Source organism: Pogona vitticeps, chromosome 1 (assembly GCF_051106095.1).
Source record: "Pogona vitticeps strain Pit_001003342236 chromosome 1, PviZW2.1, whole genome shotgun sequence".
NCBI classification, from domain to species: Eukaryota; Metazoa; Chordata; class Lepidosauria; order Squamata; family Agamidae; genus Pogona; species Pogona vitticeps.
This window is the reverse complement of record NC_135783.1, coordinates 293,157,802-293,176,925: the sequence shown is the minus strand read 5'-3', so window position 1 is coordinate 293,176,925 and position 19,124 is coordinate 293,157,802. Positions and strand designations below refer to the sequence as shown.

The window sequence follows — 19,124 nt, the reverse complement described above, 5'->3', positions numbered from 1 at the left end:
CAGTGGTTCAAAATGACTTGTATTTAAGATTTAAACACTGGTAAGAATGGTCCCATTCATCTGTTCCAGATGAGCAACAGGACAGGCAGGGCAAAATATGCCCACTTATCAGTTGGAAAGCTTGGAACTATTAGAAGTCTTTTATTCTAATAGTGCAGGAAGCTTAACTGGTAGCAGAAACAGCAGCAGCCCATTCTTAAAAAATCCATTAGGAACCCGCTGTTTTCAGAGGGGCATTCTGTCTATGCAGTGGTAGTTTCTGCTCTTCATCATGCAGCTCTTCTTCTGACTGTGTTGGGGTTCCAAGAGTTACACACTTATGAAAGTCCTTTAGCAATTGTACTTGTTTACTGCGGACGATGATATGAGGCCGGATTTTAGCAATAGCTTCTATTGCTTCTTGAGGAGTCCACTGATGGACCTATGAAGGCAGAAAATCCAAGTGAAAAAAATGATCTTCTGATGCAGGAAATAGCACAATAGGAAAAGAAAATGTTTCCATGATTACTCCCCATTTCAATGAATACCAATTGTTCCTTGTCTTTGTGACAATCGTGAAAAGGTGTTTTAATCTGATTCTAATGGATTATTCAATAGTTACTTTTTTATTTTTTGGGCTCTACCAGAAGGAGGATAGCTTTTTATTGCTTTCCATTCAATAACTAAAGCAGAATTTATCTTCCTTGGACTATATATGCCATCACAGTCCAAATATCACAAAATGATAGATGCTAAGCTTAGATCAGTATATTGTTCTCAAAACTAGACCACTTACGGCTAATCAAAAATGCTGTACTTGTTTATTCAGTATCTTAGGGTGACTGTGCCTTTTCTTCCCACTTTTCAAATAGCAAGGGGCTTGTAATTACAAGCATTTTCACATCAGTGGAGAAATATAAATCCCTAATCCATTCCAGTCATGAGGAAACTAAACAGTCATTGTCATTTCCTGTCCCCAAGTGTCACAACTAATAAACTAGAATTTTATTTATATCTGCATTGGGGACAGAATAGTAATCACAAAGACTTCTAGATCTTTTCTGAGTAGAAATTCTAGTACCCATTAGCTGTCTACCATAACATTATCTATAACATACATTTATTTATTATATTTATATGGCACCTTTCTCTCAGAAGTGAGACAGAGTGGCATAAAGAATTGTTCAGAAGAAGTAGAAAATTAAAGTACAGTGCAATTACTAGTGTTAATAGGGTTAAATTCATAATATTAAAATTAAAAAGCTTTAAAATATTTGGTTAAAAATGTTAATAATACTAAACAGATTGAGGAACATCTTGTAGTTTGCAGCACTTAATTTCCAAAGGCCTGACTGAAATAAGATATAAATAGATGCTGAAGACCCACTTAAAAGAAATGATTATCAATAAAGTGTTCTTTAGTCATTACTAAGTGTGAAATATTATGATGAGTCACACATTGATTGCCATATGTCACCTATGCTATTGTTACCTTGTAGACTAATAACTTACATTATTCACAGTCAAATAGCCTATTTAACAACCTATTGTCACTTTGTCTATTATCTGTATTTATCTGTCATTTTGTCTCTTAACTTGGTCATGGGCCATGGATAAATATGGCAGTCATATAGTCTCACTCTTCTGAGGAAGTGGACTTGATCTATGAAAGCTCACATAGAAATGTAGCAGTTAGTCTTCTAAGGTGCTGTACCGTTTTGTCTTTTTTTGTTTTATATGCCTCAATAAAAAGGGCTTTGCTTGCTGCTAGGACAGCAGAAAAGAAACAAACCTGGTCTACAGTATCTTGGCAAGGAGTTTCAGGGCCTAGGTGCAATCACCAAGGACCTCTCTTGAGTTGCCATCAAACACACCTCTGAAGATAGCAGAGCCATGAGCAGGGCTTCTGCAGCAGATATTAAAGTTCTGACAGGCTTCCATGGGACGATATGAACTTTCAGATATTTATTTAGTTATTAGATTTATATACCACCAATCTAGAATGTGTCTACTCTGGGCGGTTTACATAGAACATAAAAATAAACTAAGGTAAAATCCAGATTAATCACAGAGTCCAAGATGGGAAAGGAAGAAAAGAAGAGAGAGAGAGAAAAAGAAAAGGAGACAGGCTAGGTAATGGCTGTAGGGGAGGCTTGCCTGTATAGTCAGGGCTGACTAGTCAGCCAGAATCTCACGCATGGCATCCTGGAATCCAATAGGATCCAGTAGCCTGTAAAGGCGGACCATGAAAATAGGTCTCTGCTCCCCACGGGGAGGAAGGGGCACCGTGAGATTGCACTTTATCTGGTGGTGGTCTGACCATGACAAGGGGACCAACAAAAGGTCAGTCACCATTGGGCCACACTCTCTGCTCAGTGGAGAAAACCAGGTCCAAAGTGTCGCCACCCACGTGTGGGGCCATCAACATGTTGGGACATGTCCAAAGAAGCCATTTTTTCCAAGAATTCAAGAGCTGGACTGGTGACCTCCGCCTCTGCAGGAATGTTGAAATCACCCAAGATTTCAAGTCTCAGGGATCCCAACAGAGCCACGGAGATGAAGTCAGTTAGGGAGGTAGCTGGATCGCAGGGAGCACAGTATGCGAGCAAGATCCCAATACCATCCCTGGCCCCAAATGACACGTAGAGGGCCTCTAGGCCGATCATTGCCACAGCAGAGAGCCTGAAAACCTCAAGGGTGTCCTTATAAACAATGGCAACTCCCCCCCAACCCTCCAGTCTACCCTGGTGCTGGACAGCATAACCAGGGGGACAGGCAAGAGACGGGTACACCCCTTTCACTACCCATCCACATCTTGGTTATGCAAGCCAGATCTGCATCCTTTTCCAGAATAAGATACTGTATTAGCTGGGCTTTATTAGATACAGACCTGGCATTCAGTGACACCAAAGTTAGAGTGGAGGAGACTGAACATAGCTGTATGAATGGGCACCTTGTGGTTCTCCAGAAGCTGTTGGACTGCAGTTCCATCAGCCCTGGCTAGAGGGTAAACAGTGAGGGGTATGACAACCCAACAGCATCTGTAGGGGCACGCTATCCATCTGGGCTTCAAATCACTTCCAACTGATGGTGACACAATGAATTAGTAACCTCCAAAGGGTCCTAAATAACAGCCTTGCTCAGTTCTTGCAAACTCAAGGCTATAGTTTCCTTTATGGAATAAATGCATCTTATGTTCAGTCTCCTCTTTTCCTTGCTGCCCTCACTTTTTCCCAGCACTGTCTTCTGCAATGACTAGTCTTCTCATAATGTACCCAAGCATGATAGCCTCAGGTTAATCATTTTTGCTTGGTTTGATCTCGCATCCACTTATTTGAAAACCATATGAGACACAAACCCTCCTTACTTGAATTAGATAAGCAGCAACCATGGTTGCACTGCGAAAACGGCCAGCTTTACAATGCACATATACACTATTCCCACGTTCACGATGCTTCAATACAAACTCAACGCCTTTGTGCAGGTTTTCCATGGAGGGGACTCCAGTCAAGTCTACGGTGCTGAGGCGCAGGTGTTCTACTCCCATAGCCTTCCATTCCTGCAGTTAACCCAGAAGACAAAGTTAGTTATAAGGGGGGAAAGGAAGACAAAAACAAAACCATTATTCTATTAGATAGAACAAATCTCTCAGGGAAGTGGAGCTGAAACAATTACTATTTTTTTTAAAAAATGTATGAATGCTGATAGAATATCCTAAGAGGACTGCAAAAGAAAAAAGAAATGATGGAACAGCAAGTAGTTGGATGTCATTAAAGGAGATAAAAGGATATAACAAATTAAGGTTGTGAATCAAATCTTGCATATTCCCTGCTGCTGATTGCTAATATGACTGATTTCTGTGTGAACATTCATAGATCAGGCAACTGCAATTCATGTAGACGTTGAACTGTCTTGTATTATTGACACTCAGAAGGCATCCCCATCTCTCTGGGCTACAGTGGAGTTGGTAAAGGGCTCACCTCTGGAGAGCAACACAGAAAACGAGTCTCATATTCTTCATTCATAGTGAGCACACCTCGGACATTCTCCTCCTCCACCAGCTGAAAGAAGAAGGATCAACCAAATGCATGTTACTATTTTCTGTATTTCCATATTTGTGTCAGTCTTTCCCAATAGTCACCTTTTTCCAAAAAGGGGCTTGTTTACCTTGCACACATTCCCTCTGAGCCTAATAATAATCTTGGAAACACCCAGAAATAACAAATGCATTGTGAGCACAGCAATTTATTAATTGCTTGGAGAGAACAGCCCTGAAAGGAGGCTGCCGGAAAGAAGGCGCAAAAGTTACACATAAACATCTTGCTTGTTCTTAAAAATAAGGGGAAAGATTAATTTTTGCCATATCACCAAATCAAGTGTTAGAAAGCATTAAGACCCTCCTCCCCCCTAAAAAAAGGTACATGTTGCCTGACTTGAGAGATACACAGTTTCAGTTTATAAAATACACTGTTAGGGACACAGGAGAAATTCAGTCTCCCAGTAACACACATAGCCCCACAGCTTTCTGTATCTGTTTTGAACCAGAGCATAAGGCAGCTCTGCTTTGGAACTGTGCAGCCTGAATTAAGATGTTTCAAGATCAGACTGTTACTGTGCTGTTGCCCTACCAGAAACATAGTATTTAATACTAGTCTTTTGATATGCTTTAATTTGTATTCCTTTACTGAGCAAGGGGTTGGACTCGATGGCCCTTTCCAAATTCATGATTCTAACAGCCTGTCCGGATGTCTCCCTATAAGTAATCTTGTGAAGGGTTTTTTTTTTTTGGGGGGGGGAGGATTGCTCCTCTCCTGAAACAGCCCAGAATAACTCCAGGTAGTTTTCCATCCGATTAGGAGGAGCTTCCAAGACATGAATTTTTAGCAAGGTTCAACTTATGAAATTATTCCACCTTTCCATACCGGATGTCTTCTGGTATGAAAACACCACAAAAGAAATGCGGGGAAACACACGAGCACTGCAAGAGGAGAATGATGCTTGGCCTGCTAACCTTCCCTTTTTAAGACAGCAAAAGAATGAAGCACCCTCACTCAAACTCCTGTTGGCAATTACACCCTTGCAATCCCTTTTTTTCTGCCCCTTGCCTCGTGGGGCAGGATCCCTCAGTTACCCCACATTTGCACGAACCCTGCAGCTTTACAGGGCAGCCTGGCAAGCAGAAACCCTGCCCGCGAAAGCGAAGCCGCCTCCGCCTCGAAGGGGCAACCCGTCGTCCTCCATGCGAATTATATCCAAATAAATTGCGCCGCGGATGGGGTTTCGTTTCTGAAAGCCTCCGTAGCAGAGGTTCGTAATTAATTTAGTTTTCACCGGTTAAGAGACACTCGCCGCCCGCCGCCGCCCCGCCTCAGCACGCACTGAAAGGGTAGGGAAAGGGACGAAGAAGGACGGCCGTTGAGGGCCCGCCGTTACCTGGCGACATCGTCCCCTCAGAGGCAGGGCGCCCAGGAGCACGGCGTGGTCGATGCGGCTGAACCAGGGCCGTTGCGAGCCCGGCAGACGCTCCCGGACTAGGGTGTACAGGAGGGTCGGGTAGTAGAAGAGCCGGGCAGCTCCGGGCCCCAGGGCGGTGAGGAGCACCATGGCCAGCTCGGCCACGGCCTCCCGGCACCGTCGGGCGGGCGGAGGAAGGCCGTCGGAGGAGCTCATTCTGGCCGAGCGGGGGGAGGCGGCGGCGTCATCCTCTCGGCTCCCCCGCCGGGCTCACGTCGGGCGTCCTTTAGAGGGAACCCGAACGGCTGCGCCGCAAGGAAGGAGGGAGGGGAGGGGCGGGCGAGGGAGAGAAGAGCGCGCACATTTGTAGTCGGGGGCAGGGGGGGGTCTTCTCCTTGTCACGCTCTCTCTCTCCCTCCCCACCCCGCGCACCTTCCTGTTGGTGCGCCTCTCTCCCTACCCCTTGCGAATGATCTCTTCCGGAAGTGCCGCCATCTTGAGAAACCGGCCTGAGGCGGAGGGAGCCGAGCCGAGCGCGGGCGGATCCCCCTGGGGCAGGCGAGGGCGGCGGCCGCCAGGAGGAGCCCGGGAAGGGCAGGGAGGGGACAGCGCGCCACCGACGGTAAGTTCTCTCCGTCCGCCTCGCTGCCTGCAGGCTGCCCCTGACTGACTGAATTTCCTCTGGCTTCTTAGGAGGCGTCTTTCTCCTGAGCTGGGCCTTGCTAGGAGCCGAGCGGCGTCCCTTTGCCGTGCCGTGGCGGGAGCGCTGTAGAAGGAGGACGAGGGTATTCTCCGTCCCTTTCTCTCTTCGCCAGAAGAGGTTGGGGGGGGGGGGGTTGGTTTTGTTCGGACGGGCCGCCAGGCCGCCGTGCCTGTTGCTTCCTGGGAGAAGGGGGCCGTCCTGTGCCCCAAACGGAGTGAGGAATAGCAAGTGCTGCAGGCTCTCGTTCGCTTTAGTGTGTGTGTGTGGGGTGGGGGAACCGCGGTTGTCTATATTTTTTCTCCTTCCCGTCTTCTGGTGCTCCTGAAATAACTGCTAGACCAGACAGACCTGATGGGGGGGGAGGGAAGGGAAGGGAGGGCGGGCTCTGTCGCCGGGAGTGGAAGGGGAGATCGTCTCCCCGGGCTTTGGCGAAGCAGCCCAAGTTAGCGTCGTCGTCGCCATCCCCGGGCAAAGGGGGGCGGGGCAAGCCGAGCCTTCTCTCCTGGAGGCCGCTTCGGGGCTCGACGCTCCGTTAGGGAGCTGTGCCGTTGACCCGTAAAATACTCCACTCTTATTCCACTGCCCGCCCGGATTAAATTAATCGTAGCACCTTCCCTCTTTGTAGACTGAACATGTGGTATATTCCTCGCTATTTAATGGACCTAGAGTATGTGGGGGGGGGGGGGGAGAGAGAAGAGGAGGAGGAGGTCGGAGTTCCTAGAAGGTTGGCCACGTGATAAGACTTAAATGACGATTCTCTGACTCTTTGAGGAACGCCTGGCTAGTTAATAATGGAAGCTTTTTTTCCCCTTTTTTTCTGGTGACTTGGTTCAAGTTATGCTAGGGCGTTGGGAATAATGGGATATGTTTCGGTCGGTCTTCCCAAAGTAGGGGAGAAATGAAGCGCGATGAACTTGAAAAGAACATAGACCCCCGGGGTGGGGAAGGTAGCGTATAATTATGAACCTAGATTAGGGATATAAGAAAGTGTTTTGGAAAGCCAGAAAATAAGGTCATAATATAGGAGAGGTTAGGAATTATTATTTTCTTCACATTGGTGTTATTGAGTCCAGTACTGATATACTAATACTTCGACAGTTTATTTTGCATTTTCTGTTAAGGAGATTCTGCATACTTCTCTGTGAATTTGTAACCTTATCTTTAGAAAACTGGTCTTTGATTAAATATATTTTCTGGCTTCTTGAGCTACATACTGCTTGAGTGACTGCAGGAACATGTTTAGAACTGCAGTAGTTTATTCTGGAATTTGCTGGCTACGTTTTTTCAAATGCTTATAAACTAATTCTTTCGGAATCACATGCTGTTCCTGATGTTTTGCTGTTTTCTCTGAACATGGGAGGGAAACAGAATATTGGAAACTGGTTACTAAGGGTGGAGAAGACATTGACTTTTATCCACCTTTTGCTTCCTTGTTGCAAGGCCTTACCTCTGTGTCTTGTACAGTACTGTAATGATCACTGCAGCTTGTGCTGTGTCTTGCTGGGCAAAAGAATATTGATTGGAAATGGCCATCAAACAGAATGGTTTCTTCTTCCTTCAGATGTTAGTGTTTTTTCCTGGGCAGTGGTGAGGAGTTTATTTAAACTCAGTATACGTGGGTGTTTTTTTTTTTAATCATGTACTTATTTACTTGTATTTACCAGCAAACTTTGTTGTCAGGTTTGGCTCATGGAATTTTTCATTTCTATATGTATCTGTTCTTCCCACGAGGAGTTCATCTCATAGGAAAATTGGATAGTGAAGTGGGGTAACACAGAGCTAATTTGGACACTACTAAATCTTTGAATCGTAAAGGGATAGACTATTCTGGCCATTAGGCTTGAACTCTTCCACCTGCTACAGCATGCTTGTGGGGAGGTCCCCCCCCCCTTTACCACTGCAAACAGTGAGTATTCTTAGCTGGTTTGTACTATAAGACTGACTTATTTTCACAAGCCATAGTTAGAATTAACTGAAATCTTCCTCAGTTTGTGTCTTCCAGATTCTAAAAAACCCAGTAATGTGATATAGCAGTGCTTATTAGAATATCTGGAGGGCATTTCCCCAAGGAGCATTGATTTAGAGTTTGGGCATAATGTTTGGACAAATTTCAGTAGATCAGAAATGCAACACAATAATCAGTGTTGCATTGACATCTGAATTAATTTTGATGTATATTTAAAAATGAAGCCTTCAGATATCAAACCTTAACACTTTTTGCCAGGATTAACTTCCTTTTAGTAAATGGAATTCCATTTTAAGTACTGTCATAGCTCATTATTCTTTGTTGTTTCTTGAATATATGAACTTGAAACATAGAGGGCTTCAGAGGAGGTTCATTTTCCCTCTGTTCTACCCTGAGGGTGAAGGGCAGATTGCAGTATATTCTGACATACTTTTCTCTCCTCAGAGGTCCTTTAGAGCAGTGGTTCTTAACCTTTGTTAATCAGATGTTTTTGAACTGCAACTTCCAGAAACCCCAGCCAGCACAGCTGGTGGTGAAGGCTTCTGGGAGTTGCAGTCCAAAACACCTGAGTAACCCAAGGTTAAGAACCAGTGTGTTCTGAGCAGAGCAACCTAGTTAGCTTAGTTTAACTGTAGCTTAGGACCAATACAAATAATTTAACATGCCCACCCCACTTTTCTGTAAAATATCCAAGACAGCTAGAAGCAAAATCAAAAGTAACCATAAGTGGAAGAAATTAACAGAAATAAAGCACCATGTTGTGTTTTTTAAAAATCATTTTAAAGGGTCAAGGAAATGTGTCCGTTTTAAGATATCAACGTAACTAGTAGAACCTGATAGAAATATAAGAAAACACATGCAGAAAAGTTAAAAACAAATTGTGTTGGTGCCCCTCTGCACATGAGCAGGGCCTGCCCCTCATGAGCGTGCCCCACCCATCCGTGAGCCCAGGGGTGCCTCGCCCCCCAACTGGTCCGCAATTCAGAAAAGGTTGGGGCCCACTGCTGTAAGCAACTTCTGCATACATTTTTTTCTCCCCTGCCCCCAAGGATCTTAAGGCAGAGATTCAGTATTGCATGTAGGGGCAAATACAGTTAATATATGAGTTAGTTTTATGTGCTTGTAAACTAGTGAGTAGAAGATTGTTATTTAAGAGCAAAACAGGAATGAATCTTTCTATTGAATTTGTGCTCAGAATATACTAACAGCAGCAAACTAAGATTTGTTTGAAATATCAGTGCCTCAACCTGTACAGAAGGAACAAAGGGATAACAGACTCCTTAGAAGAGGAATCCTATAATGAAGAACCTGCAGATCTAGAAAGTGAAGTGAAACTGCTCAGAAAGTACTAGAAAGAAATAAAAAGAGCTCTGCTGGATCAGGCCAAGGGCCCATCTAGTCTAGCTTCCTGTATCTCACAGATGCCTCTGGGAGCACACGAGACAACTAGATATTGTGTCTGTCTCCTGATACCCCTCCCCTGCATCTGGCGTTTTGAAGTACCTTCCTTTTAAGTCTGGAATTATACATCCCTATCACAGCTTGTAATCTGAGGTGGACTTTTCCTCCAGGAATCTGTCCAGTCCCCTTTTAAAGGCATCTAAGCCAGATGCCATCACCACATCATGTGACAAGGAGTTCCGCAGACTAACAACATGCTGGGTAAAGAAATATTTTCTTTTCCCTGTTTTCACTCTCCCAACACTCAATTGAAGTGAATGTCCCCTGGATCTGGTATTGCGTGAGAGGGAAAAGAGCTTCCCTCTATCCATTCCCTGCATAATTTTGTATGTCTCAATCATGTCCCTCCTCAGGCACCTTTTTCTAGACTAAAGAGCCCCACAACTAGCCTTTCTTCATAAGGGAGGTGCCCCAGCCCGGTCCTCATTTTCGTTGCTCTCTTCTGCACCCTTTCCAGTTCCACAATGTCTCTTTTGAGGTGCGGCGACCAGAACTGTATGCAATACTCCAGATGTGGCCTTATCATTGTTTTGTACAATGGCATTATTACGTAGGCTGTTTTATTTTCAATCCCCTTTTTAATGATCCCTAACATGGAATTGGCCTTCTTTACTGTCACCACACACTGGGTTGACACTTTCATCGAGCTGTCCACCTGCACACCAAGATCTCTTTCCTGCTCCATCACAGACAGATCAGAACCCATCAGCTGATAAATAAAGTTTTGAATTTTTGCCTCAATGTGCATTACTTTACATTTTTTATATTGCCATTTTACTGCCCATTCTCCCAATTTGGAGAGAGCCTTCTGGAGCTCTTCACAATCTCTTCTGGTCTTCACCACCAAGTTTAGTGTCATATGCAAACTTGCCACTGCTTATCCATGTCTCCAGGTCACTTATGAACGGGTTGAAAAGCAGGGGCCCCAGGACAGATCCCTGGGGCACACCACTCTTCACCTCTCTCCATTGTGAAAATTACCCATTGACACCTACTCTCTGTTTCCTGGTTCTCAACCAGTTCTCAGTCTATAAGAGGACCTGCCCTCTTATCCCCTGACTGTGGAGTTTTCTCAGCAACCTTTAGCAATGGGCTGTGTCAGACACCTTCTGGAAATCCAGATAGACAATATCCACTGGTTTGCCTGCATCCATATGCTTCTTGACCTTTTCAAAGAATTCTAAAAGGTTTGTGAGACAAGACCTACCCTTACAGAAGCCATGCTGTTTTTCCCTCAGCAAGGCTTGTTCTTTAAGTTTTAAGATTTTGTCTTGGATGAGGCTCTCCACTATCTTCCCTGGAACAGATGTTAGGCTAACCAGCCTGTAGTTTCCTGGGTCCCCCCTCCTTCCCTTTTTAAAGATTGACATGACATGTGTTATCATTCAGTCCTCTGGCACTGTGGCCGTTTTAAGGGACAAATTGTATATTTTAGTTAAGAGATCAGCAACTTCTTTCCTCAGTTCCTTAATAACCTTCGGGTGGATGCCATCTGGGCCCAGTGACTTACTGATCTTCAATTTATCAATTAGGTCTAAAACATCCTATCAACAGGGATAGGTTGAATATCAATAGAAGTCTTTCAAGTCACAGTGAATGAATTTGTCAAAATCCCAACAAGAATATGCCAGTAAATATGGAAAAGAAAATGATGGCCTGCAGACTAGAAACACTCAATATTCATTCCGATCCCTTCAAAAAAGGAGATGCCAAGGAGTACAGTAGCCATAGGCCCATTGCTTTAATTTTTCATGCAAGCAAAGTGATGATCAAAGTATTGCAGCAAATGCTTTTACCTTATTTGGAGCCAGAAATCCCTGATGTTCAAGCTGGATTATGAAAAGGAAGAGGCACTCAAGATCATATTACAACTATTCTCTGGTTAATGGAAAGCACCAAAGAATTTCAAAAGACAAATGATTCGTCTGTGCTTTGTAGACTGCAGCAAAGCCTTTGGCTGTGTAGATCATGAGAAACTATGGGTTCCTCTGAAAGAAATGAGTGTGCTCAGGACTTGATTGTCTGAGTGCATAACCTGTATTGTGGACAAGAAGCTACTATAAAAACAGAATAGTTTTGTATAGACAAGGGTTTTTTATCCCCTTCTCTGTTCAATCTGTACATCACATATGGGATATGTAGGAGAAAAGGTGGAAGACTGCTGGAAAAGAAGGAGATCAAAAGCAAGATGGACTGACTCCCTAAAGGATTGAGTTTAAAAGAGCTGAGCAGGGCTGTTGAGGACAGAATATTTTGGAGATCACTCACTTATAGAGTCGCTATAAATTCAAGGCAAATTGACAGAACATAACAGCATTTGCATAATATTGGAAATTAAATGTGTTTTTCCTTACCTGGAATTGAACTTTGTATTTTGTTATACTCTGTTTGATTTATATATGTACAGTAGCTTAGAGAAAGTTCATTGTAGCATGACTTTGTAGAAGGACAGGGTAGATAGAATCAGTGTTTTCGACATTAAAAATCAAACTATTCGTTCAAATATGATTTTAAAATTTAAGGCTGTTATGTTAAAATGTTTTTAAGTGGAATGTGATGATAGCTTTAGAAAGTGTTACATATTGTAAGACAATATATATGTATCTATATCATATTTTCTAAAATATTTTTAATAAGGCCAACAGTGCTTTGATCAGGACCTCAATTTTATGATTTTCTGTTGGTTTCTGAATAGTTCATGTTAATATTTCTTTCTTACCTAGTACTCAGCATGATAGATACCATTAGTTCTCAAACTGGGTTTGTGTCTCCAGAGATTAACAATATACAGAAATTAAAAATAACAAATCTGTTTAGAATTTCCCATATTTAGTTCTGTAGCTTTTTCTTCCTCTCTGCATGAAATAATGGTTGAAATTATTAGATGTCTATTAAAATCACCAGGATTATTTTCAGTGGTTTCCATAACTAATGGGTATTCCTCTCTAGATTGGCAATCTTTAGCATTGTCAATTTCCGATTTTATATAGACAAAGTCAAGCCCCTGCTTCTCTAAAGTATACACTTCAAACATTGGTGTTGTCAGTGATTAAACCATTACTGGAAGTGAAGGCACTCTGGGCAGGGCCATTGTGAAAAATATGTGTTAAGGTTATAGCAAGCAAAAATTGACTTTTTTCATATTAAAAAACATGATTAAATCAACTTTCTGAAGCATGATCTGTAATATGATTTAAATATAATTTAAGTGAATTAAATTTAAATCAAATCTGTCATGTGCAAGGATGAAAAAAGAGTTTCTGAAAGTAGTAGAAGCTATTCAGACATGAAATAAAACTATTGGACATAACCGTTTGAAGACAATTTCATCTGATTGTTGCTCTTTACCATTATGACACTTTTCCATTCACCTCCTGATTCTTCGATGTGAGAACAGTTTGCTAGGAAATTAGCTGGGCCTTGTAATAACTATTCTTTACTCTTTTTTATTATTATTATTTCCTTCAGGTGTGAGAACCTATTTACCAGTTGGTGCACATCAGAAAACCTTCCCATCTATTATCTGTGTTGTGCATTGGGCAGTTAAAAAGCAGATGAGTTGGTAGTGTTTTTGACAGCTCTGGGTTTTTTTAGTTTTTAAAGAATACTACTTTCCAATTTTGTTTTGCTGTCTTGTCAGATATATTAATGTTAGTTGTTACCCCAAGTTTAGATTAGAATGACACTTTAAAATTATTAATTCTTAGTAGAGTAAAAAAACATTCTGAAGGAAATATAATAGCTCTACACAATTCAGAGAACAGAATGTTATACAATAAGCATCAGGAATCATTTTGGAAAGTCTTCCTATATACCGTATTTTTTGCTCCATAAGACGCAAAAATGTCCCAAAATGTGGGGCAGGAAGTCCATGCGTCTAATGGAACAAAGGCACAATTTCGTAGCTGCTTGCCCCGGGGGGGGAGCGTCGCAAGGGTCTGGGTGAGCCTTCCAGGACCCTTGCAAGGCTCCCCCACCCCCCATGGGACCAGCGCGGCGAAATCGCCAGCTTCCAGGTGGGGGGAGCGTCGCAAGGATCCTTGAAAGTTCACTCAGACCCCCCAACGGGGCCAGCGCTGGCGAAATCGCCAGGTTCTGGGAGTGTTTGGAAGCTTGATAAGCCTCCAAACACTCTCAGAACCTGGCGATTTTACCCCCCCTGGCCCCGTGGGGGGGGTGGGAGGGAGCGTGGCAAGGGTCCAAGGGAGCCTCCCAGGACCCATGCCAGGCTCCCCCCACCCCCCCCACGGGGCCAGCCCTGGCGAAATCGCCAGGTTCTGGGAGTGTTTGGAAGCTTGGGGAGCCTCCAAACACTCCCAGAAGATGGCGATTTTACCCCCGCTGGCCCCGTGGGGGGGTGGGAGGGAGCATGGCAACGGTACAAGGGAGCCTCCCAGGACCCTTGCCAGGCTCCCCCCACCCCACCCCCACGGGGCCAGCCCTGGCGAAATCGCCAGTTTTTGGGAGTCTTGAGGCTTGGGAAGCCTCTGAAGAGTCCCAGAAGGTGGTGATTTTGCCCCCTCTGACCCCTGAGGGGGGCAGGGTGAGTCTCTAAAGGGTCCTGGAACACACCCTAGGACCCTTTAGAGACTCACCCTGCCCCCCCCCGCTGGGCCAGAGGGGGGGGGTATCACCAGCTTCTCAGACTCTTTTGAGGCTTGGGAAGCTTCAGCAGAGTCCCAGAAACTGGCGATGTCGCCCCCTCTGACCCTCGGGGGGCAGGGTGAGCCTCCAAAGGGTCCTAGGGTGTGTTACATAAGATGGACCTCTCCGTAAGCCTCACCAATTTTTAGGAGAAGAAAACAAATTATTTTTTTTCCTGTTTTCTTCTCCTAAAAATTTGGTGCGTCTTGTGGAAAGGTGCGTCTTATGGAGCGAAAAATACGGTATGTTTCTTGCTTTAGAAGTTTGGTATCTCAGTAAACTAGCTTTCTACCTTTTAAGGGATTGGCAGTATTCCATTTTCATTTTGTTTTGCTGGGTACTGTTTCTTTTTTTAACTATGTTGGAAGTTTGTTTCTGTCTATCTGTTATGAATACGTTCTTCCCTTGTAGCCTGAAGCATGTTCGCATCTTGCAGGTTGTTGTACATAGCTGTTGGTGCAAATATAGGGGTAATCCAATCTGTGTGTCTCAGATTGGAGGCTGATTGGTGAGTTCAGGGAAGGATCTTTGCCCCATGTAAAATATGATACTCCAGAGTGCATAATGTTCTTGGCAAACTTTAAAGCATGTGAAATCTGGTGTTTTCTATATGTGCTTGCTCCTCATATATTTTCTGGTCCTGTAAAAGTAGATGCAGCATTGAAATTGTTTCACTGAATTCCCTTAAAGGTACCTTCATTACATTTTTGGTGCACGGGTGAATGTAGCAGTTTATTTCTTGGGATATTTTTCTTCAGATACACTGCATTCTGGGCATTATTTAGTCAACTTAAAATCCATGTCATTGTTAATGAAGAAGTCCTGTTGTATTTTTACAGTACTGCTGTGCACTGGTGGGCCTGGGTACTCAGAACATGGACTTTTTCTGAGTACCCAGCATTACTGCAAATCATGATTTCCAGCAAACCTTTCAGTGCTATCATTCTTTTACTGTTGCTGCATTCTCTTTGTTTCCATTCTCCTGGTTGTCCTGCTGTCTTACTGACTTTCTTACTACAGTACTTGTCTCTTAGCAGAGGTAGTTGAAATGAATATTAAGAGCCCATTACTGTTTGTACAGTCAGGTGCTGGTACATAAAAACCACTTTCTCTGCTGATTCAGTTATTCCTTCTAAACTTTTTGTTCTTGTTATGCTGTTGCTTGACAGCTTTTGAAACTTATAGTCAGGGTGAATTTGATTTAAATTCAATCAAATTGATTTAAATTACAATGTAAATCTTTGTGCATCAGAGATCACCAAAAATGTACAAACCTTTGAGATAACCCAGATTTCTTCATTGGGAAAGAAATTATAGTGAGAACATAGTGGAATGGAGGGAGGGTCTGTTCAATGTTAAACTCCTGATATCAGCATAAGAGTCTTAAGATAACATTGTATAGAAAAGAGTAAATTTGATTTAAATATCTTCTAACGAGTCCTCAATTTAATTGTGTGTTTTCATATAAAATTGTACTTTTGCTTTGTATATTCTTAGTATGTGTTTTGCACAGTCTCCTTGTTGAGATTTTCTCCACTTCAATCCATTGAGGCTTCCAGTGTCTGTAAGTGTGCATTTTAGAGACTAAAGTACTGTAAAGACTTGACTTTGTCTGCACACCATTTCAGAGATATAGGAGCAAGGATTGCCACTGTAGAGTAATAAGCATCAATCAAGGAAACTATCTAAAGTAATCTTGGATCAGAATTTGAGAACTGATCATATCTACCACACTGAGTGCTAGGGGGGTTAGAAAAATCCATCTAAATAACCTCTACAGAAGCCTGTTGAGGCCCAAATTGAAGCGCTGTTGATTCTATTTACAAAACATTTTAGAAAAGATAATATGAAAGTGTTATCCTATGATATAAAATAGAAAATCCATAATGTGATCTTAGAGCTATAACAGTTTTTTATTAAAATTATTATCACCTAAATGGTAACAAAACCAAACAGTAAAAAATAATTAAAGCAAAATAATATTGTAAAAATCATTTATTTTAATGCACTGGGATAGAAACGATCTGCAGATCTAGTAAACCCAGGTCAAGTGTGTGTAACTTCTTTGTCTCTCATTTCATCTGACTATATGACTTAAAAATTATATCAAGTTTCTCTTCTCTTGATGTTCCTTGCATGCTCTTTTGAACATCATGCCTAATGAGGAGACCTTGAAAGTTTGTATATTTTTGTTATGTACAAGTCAACCTGATAAAGCTATTCTGCTCACATGGATTTTCTCTTGTGGTCAGTATGGCTATCCTTCGCAGTTTGTATTTCAGTGGTTAGTCTAACTGGTGACATCTGCTGACAAAAATCCACCAGTGGAATCAGAAGACAGCAATTCTCCCTGTTTCCCATCCCTTGTGGACACACAAAATCTGCCCCAGGAATCTGAGGAAGATTCTGACTGTATTTAATTTACAGTATTTTATATGGCAATGACTGCATGAGAGTTATTGTTATGTGCTGTCAAGTCACCTCCAACTCATGGCTGTTATGAATGAACAATCTCCTAAATGTACTGTCCTTAACAGCCCTGCTCAGCTCTATCAAACTCAAGCATGTGGCTTCCTTTAAGGAGTCAATCCATCTTGTATTTTGTCTTCCTCCTTTCCTGCTGTCTTTTTCAGAGAATCCTGCTTTCTCATGATGTGCCCTAAGTAAGATTGTCATAAGCTTGAACAGTGGTTCTTAACCTTTGTTACTTGGATGCTTTTGAACTGCAACTCCCAGAAACCCCAGTCAGGACAGCTGGTGGTGAAGGCTTCTGGGAGTTGCAGCCCAAAACTCCTGAGTAACCCAAGGTTAAGAACCAGTGAGCTTGAACATCTTAGCCTTCAGAGATTGTTTAGGCTTGATTTGCTCTAGGACCCGCTTTGTCTTTCTGGCAATCCAGAGTACCTGCAAAACTCCTCCAGCACCACATTTCAAATGAATCATTTTTCCCCTGTCAGCTTTCTCTTTTGTCCAGCTTTCACACCCATATATGGTGATCAGAAATGCAAGAGTTTGGATGATCTTGGTCTCTTTTACAGAGCTACTGCACTACCAATTCAACACTAGATTTTATCAAGTACTGTAATCTTAATTTCTGCTCCCTTTCTGTGTTTGTTTTTTCTCCTAAAAGATAGATTGGTTGTGCCTTCTAGGTTGAGATATTTAAGCTTACTTGGAGGGGTTCTTGCTCAGAAGGTCTCTGGTTTAGCCCCCATAATTTCTACATAAAGCTAGAAAGAGTTCTCTGTTGCTCTAAGGCAGGGGACTCCAAACTATGGCCCGTGGGCAACATCCAGCCTGCTCTGCCATTTTTTCCAGCCCATTCCCTTAAGCCTGTATGTGCACGTGGGGATTCAGGTCGGCAGGGGTGTGTGCAGGTGGCGGGCGAGTGTGCAGGCATGCGGATGTGTGTGGGTGTGTGTGGATTCCTGTTCCTTAGGCCCTTAAAGATGTTTAAAATATCTGGTGTGGCCCTCACAGTCAAAAGTTTGGAGACCCCTGCTTTAGGGAAACCCTAGAAAGCTACTGCCAGTCAGAGTTGCCAATGCTAGGTTAATTGCACCAGTGATTTGACCCAGGACAACGCAGCCTCTAATGATCTTTTCATTTAACTGCTATGTGTTTTTTGTGATCTTGGTGACATGTACTAGTAAAACCACTTTTCCATAATTTACTTACAGTGGTGCCTCGCTTAACGATGATAATCCGGTCCAGGAAAATCGCCATTAAGCGAAAACATTGTAATGCGAAAAAAACCACATTGAAACGCATTGAAACCCCTTTAATGCGTTCCAGTGGGGTCAAAACTCACCGTCCAGCGAAGATCCTCCATAGAGCTGCCATTTTCACTGCCTGTCTTGCGAGGAATCCGTCCCAGAAAACAGCGGGGAGCCATTTTGTTTACCTGGTGGCCATTTTGAAACCGTTGATCAGCTGTTTTAAAAACATCGTTTTGCGAAGAATCGGTTCCCAAAATAGGGAACCGATCATCGCAAAGCGAAAAAACCCCATTTAGACCATCGTTTTGCGATCACAATTGTGATCGCAAAAAGATCATCGTAATGAGGTTTCATCGTAATGTGGGGCAATCGTAAAGTGAGGCACCACTGTATTTTCATTTGCCTTGGGTTATGTGGGTGTGTTTAATTACTATCAAAGATTACATGTAGGCAGAGCCTATTGTGACTCTTGTTTGGAAATTTTCTGTGATGTCCATGTACTGTATAATTTGTAATGAGAATGTAAGATGAGTTTAAAACTTTGGTTTTAGGATTTTCTTACATGTTGTCATTATTATTGGATAAATTAGATATTTTGCTCACTACATCTGTTTCAGTTCTTAAATTCTCACAAAGCTTGGAATGCACAGAAGCATTTGCTGGACAAGTATGGACTTGACATCGTGACAGAGATTGGGATCCATCAGCTTGCTGGAGATCAACAGACCAATTTGGGTGTAGTGCCAAAAGCAGGGGTTCTGCAATATCAGTAAAGCCATGCTAAAATTTCTCCAGAAATAAGAAGTGGACTATCAACTACCAGTTGACCGTTTTTATATACATCATAGAAGTGTACAATGAGCATTGCATTGGTGTGCTAAAATCAGACTTAGACCTTCTTGGGAACTGTTATTACCAACAACTTTATAGCCACATGATTGAATTGCAAGTTGCTATCTGCTTAATCAAGTGGGCTTTTATCTCATGTTGACAGATTCCTTTTGAGGCTGCCAAGAGTACTGGACACAAAGTTTCATGTGCTGCATTTTAAGCCTGATACCACTTTAGTCATTTTAACAAACAACAGAGCTACTGTAAATATGTTTAAATTGTACACTAAAGAGAGCAAAGGCCAATAAATAATTGCACCTCTTTTAATATAGAAGGACAGTTAATTGTTTTCAGAGTAATTGCTTAT

At 42.7% G+C, this 19,124-nt stretch overlaps 2 protein-coding genes across 18 annotated transcripts in view; one reads left to right on the top strand and one right to left on the bottom strand.

Annotated features, from left to right (window-relative positions):
- Positions 1 to 2: 2 nt before the first annotated feature.
- On the bottom strand, positions 3 to 5,793 carry PTPMT1 (protein tyrosine phosphatase mitochondrial 1). Its single transcript, XM_020799656.3, has 4 exons — positions 5,413 to 5,793; positions 3,960 to 4,040; positions 3,347 to 3,538; positions 3 to 421 (listed from the first exon to the last, which is right to left on the bottom strand). Exons 1-4 carry the CDS (start codon positions 5,647 to 5,649, stop codon positions 209 to 211), a joined length of 723 nt encoding a protein of 240 aa, XP_020655315.1. The 5' UTR covers positions 5,650 to 5,793; the 3' UTR covers positions 3 to 208.
- A 124-nt stretch (positions 5,794 to 5,917) lies between these two features.
- The window catches only part of CELF1 (CUGBP Elav-like family member 1), a 51,959-nt gene continuing 38,752 nt past the window's right edge, over positions 5,918 to 19,124 (top strand). For 10 of the 17 annotated variants that reach the window (XM_078390133.1, XM_078390128.1, XM_078390111.1 and 7 more), the window contains exon 1: positions 5,922 to 6,055. The gene's annotated coding sequence lies outside the window, so the exon portion shown is untranslated. Of the gene's footprint in view, positions 6,219 to 19,124 lie in introns of all 17 variants that reach the window. The other 7 variants (XM_078390138.1, XM_078390144.1, XM_078390137.1 and 4 more) reach the window with 2 other exon arrangements.

Bases quoted from the DNA above. Each gene is read 5' to 3' on its own strand.
- PTPMT1 (XM_020799656.3), bottom strand. From the start codon at position 5,649: ATGAGCTCCTCCGACGGCCTTCCTCCGCCCGCCCGACGGTGCCGGGAG. The intron at 4,041-5,412 runs GTAACGGCGGGC...TTCTTCTTTCAG, and splicing joins TGAGGGGACGATGTCGCCAG to CTGGTGGAGGAGGAGAATGT. The intron at 422-3,346 runs GTAAGGAGGGTT...CTGCCTTCATAG, and splicing joins TTGCTGCTTATCTAATTCAA to GTCCATCAGTGGACTCCTCA.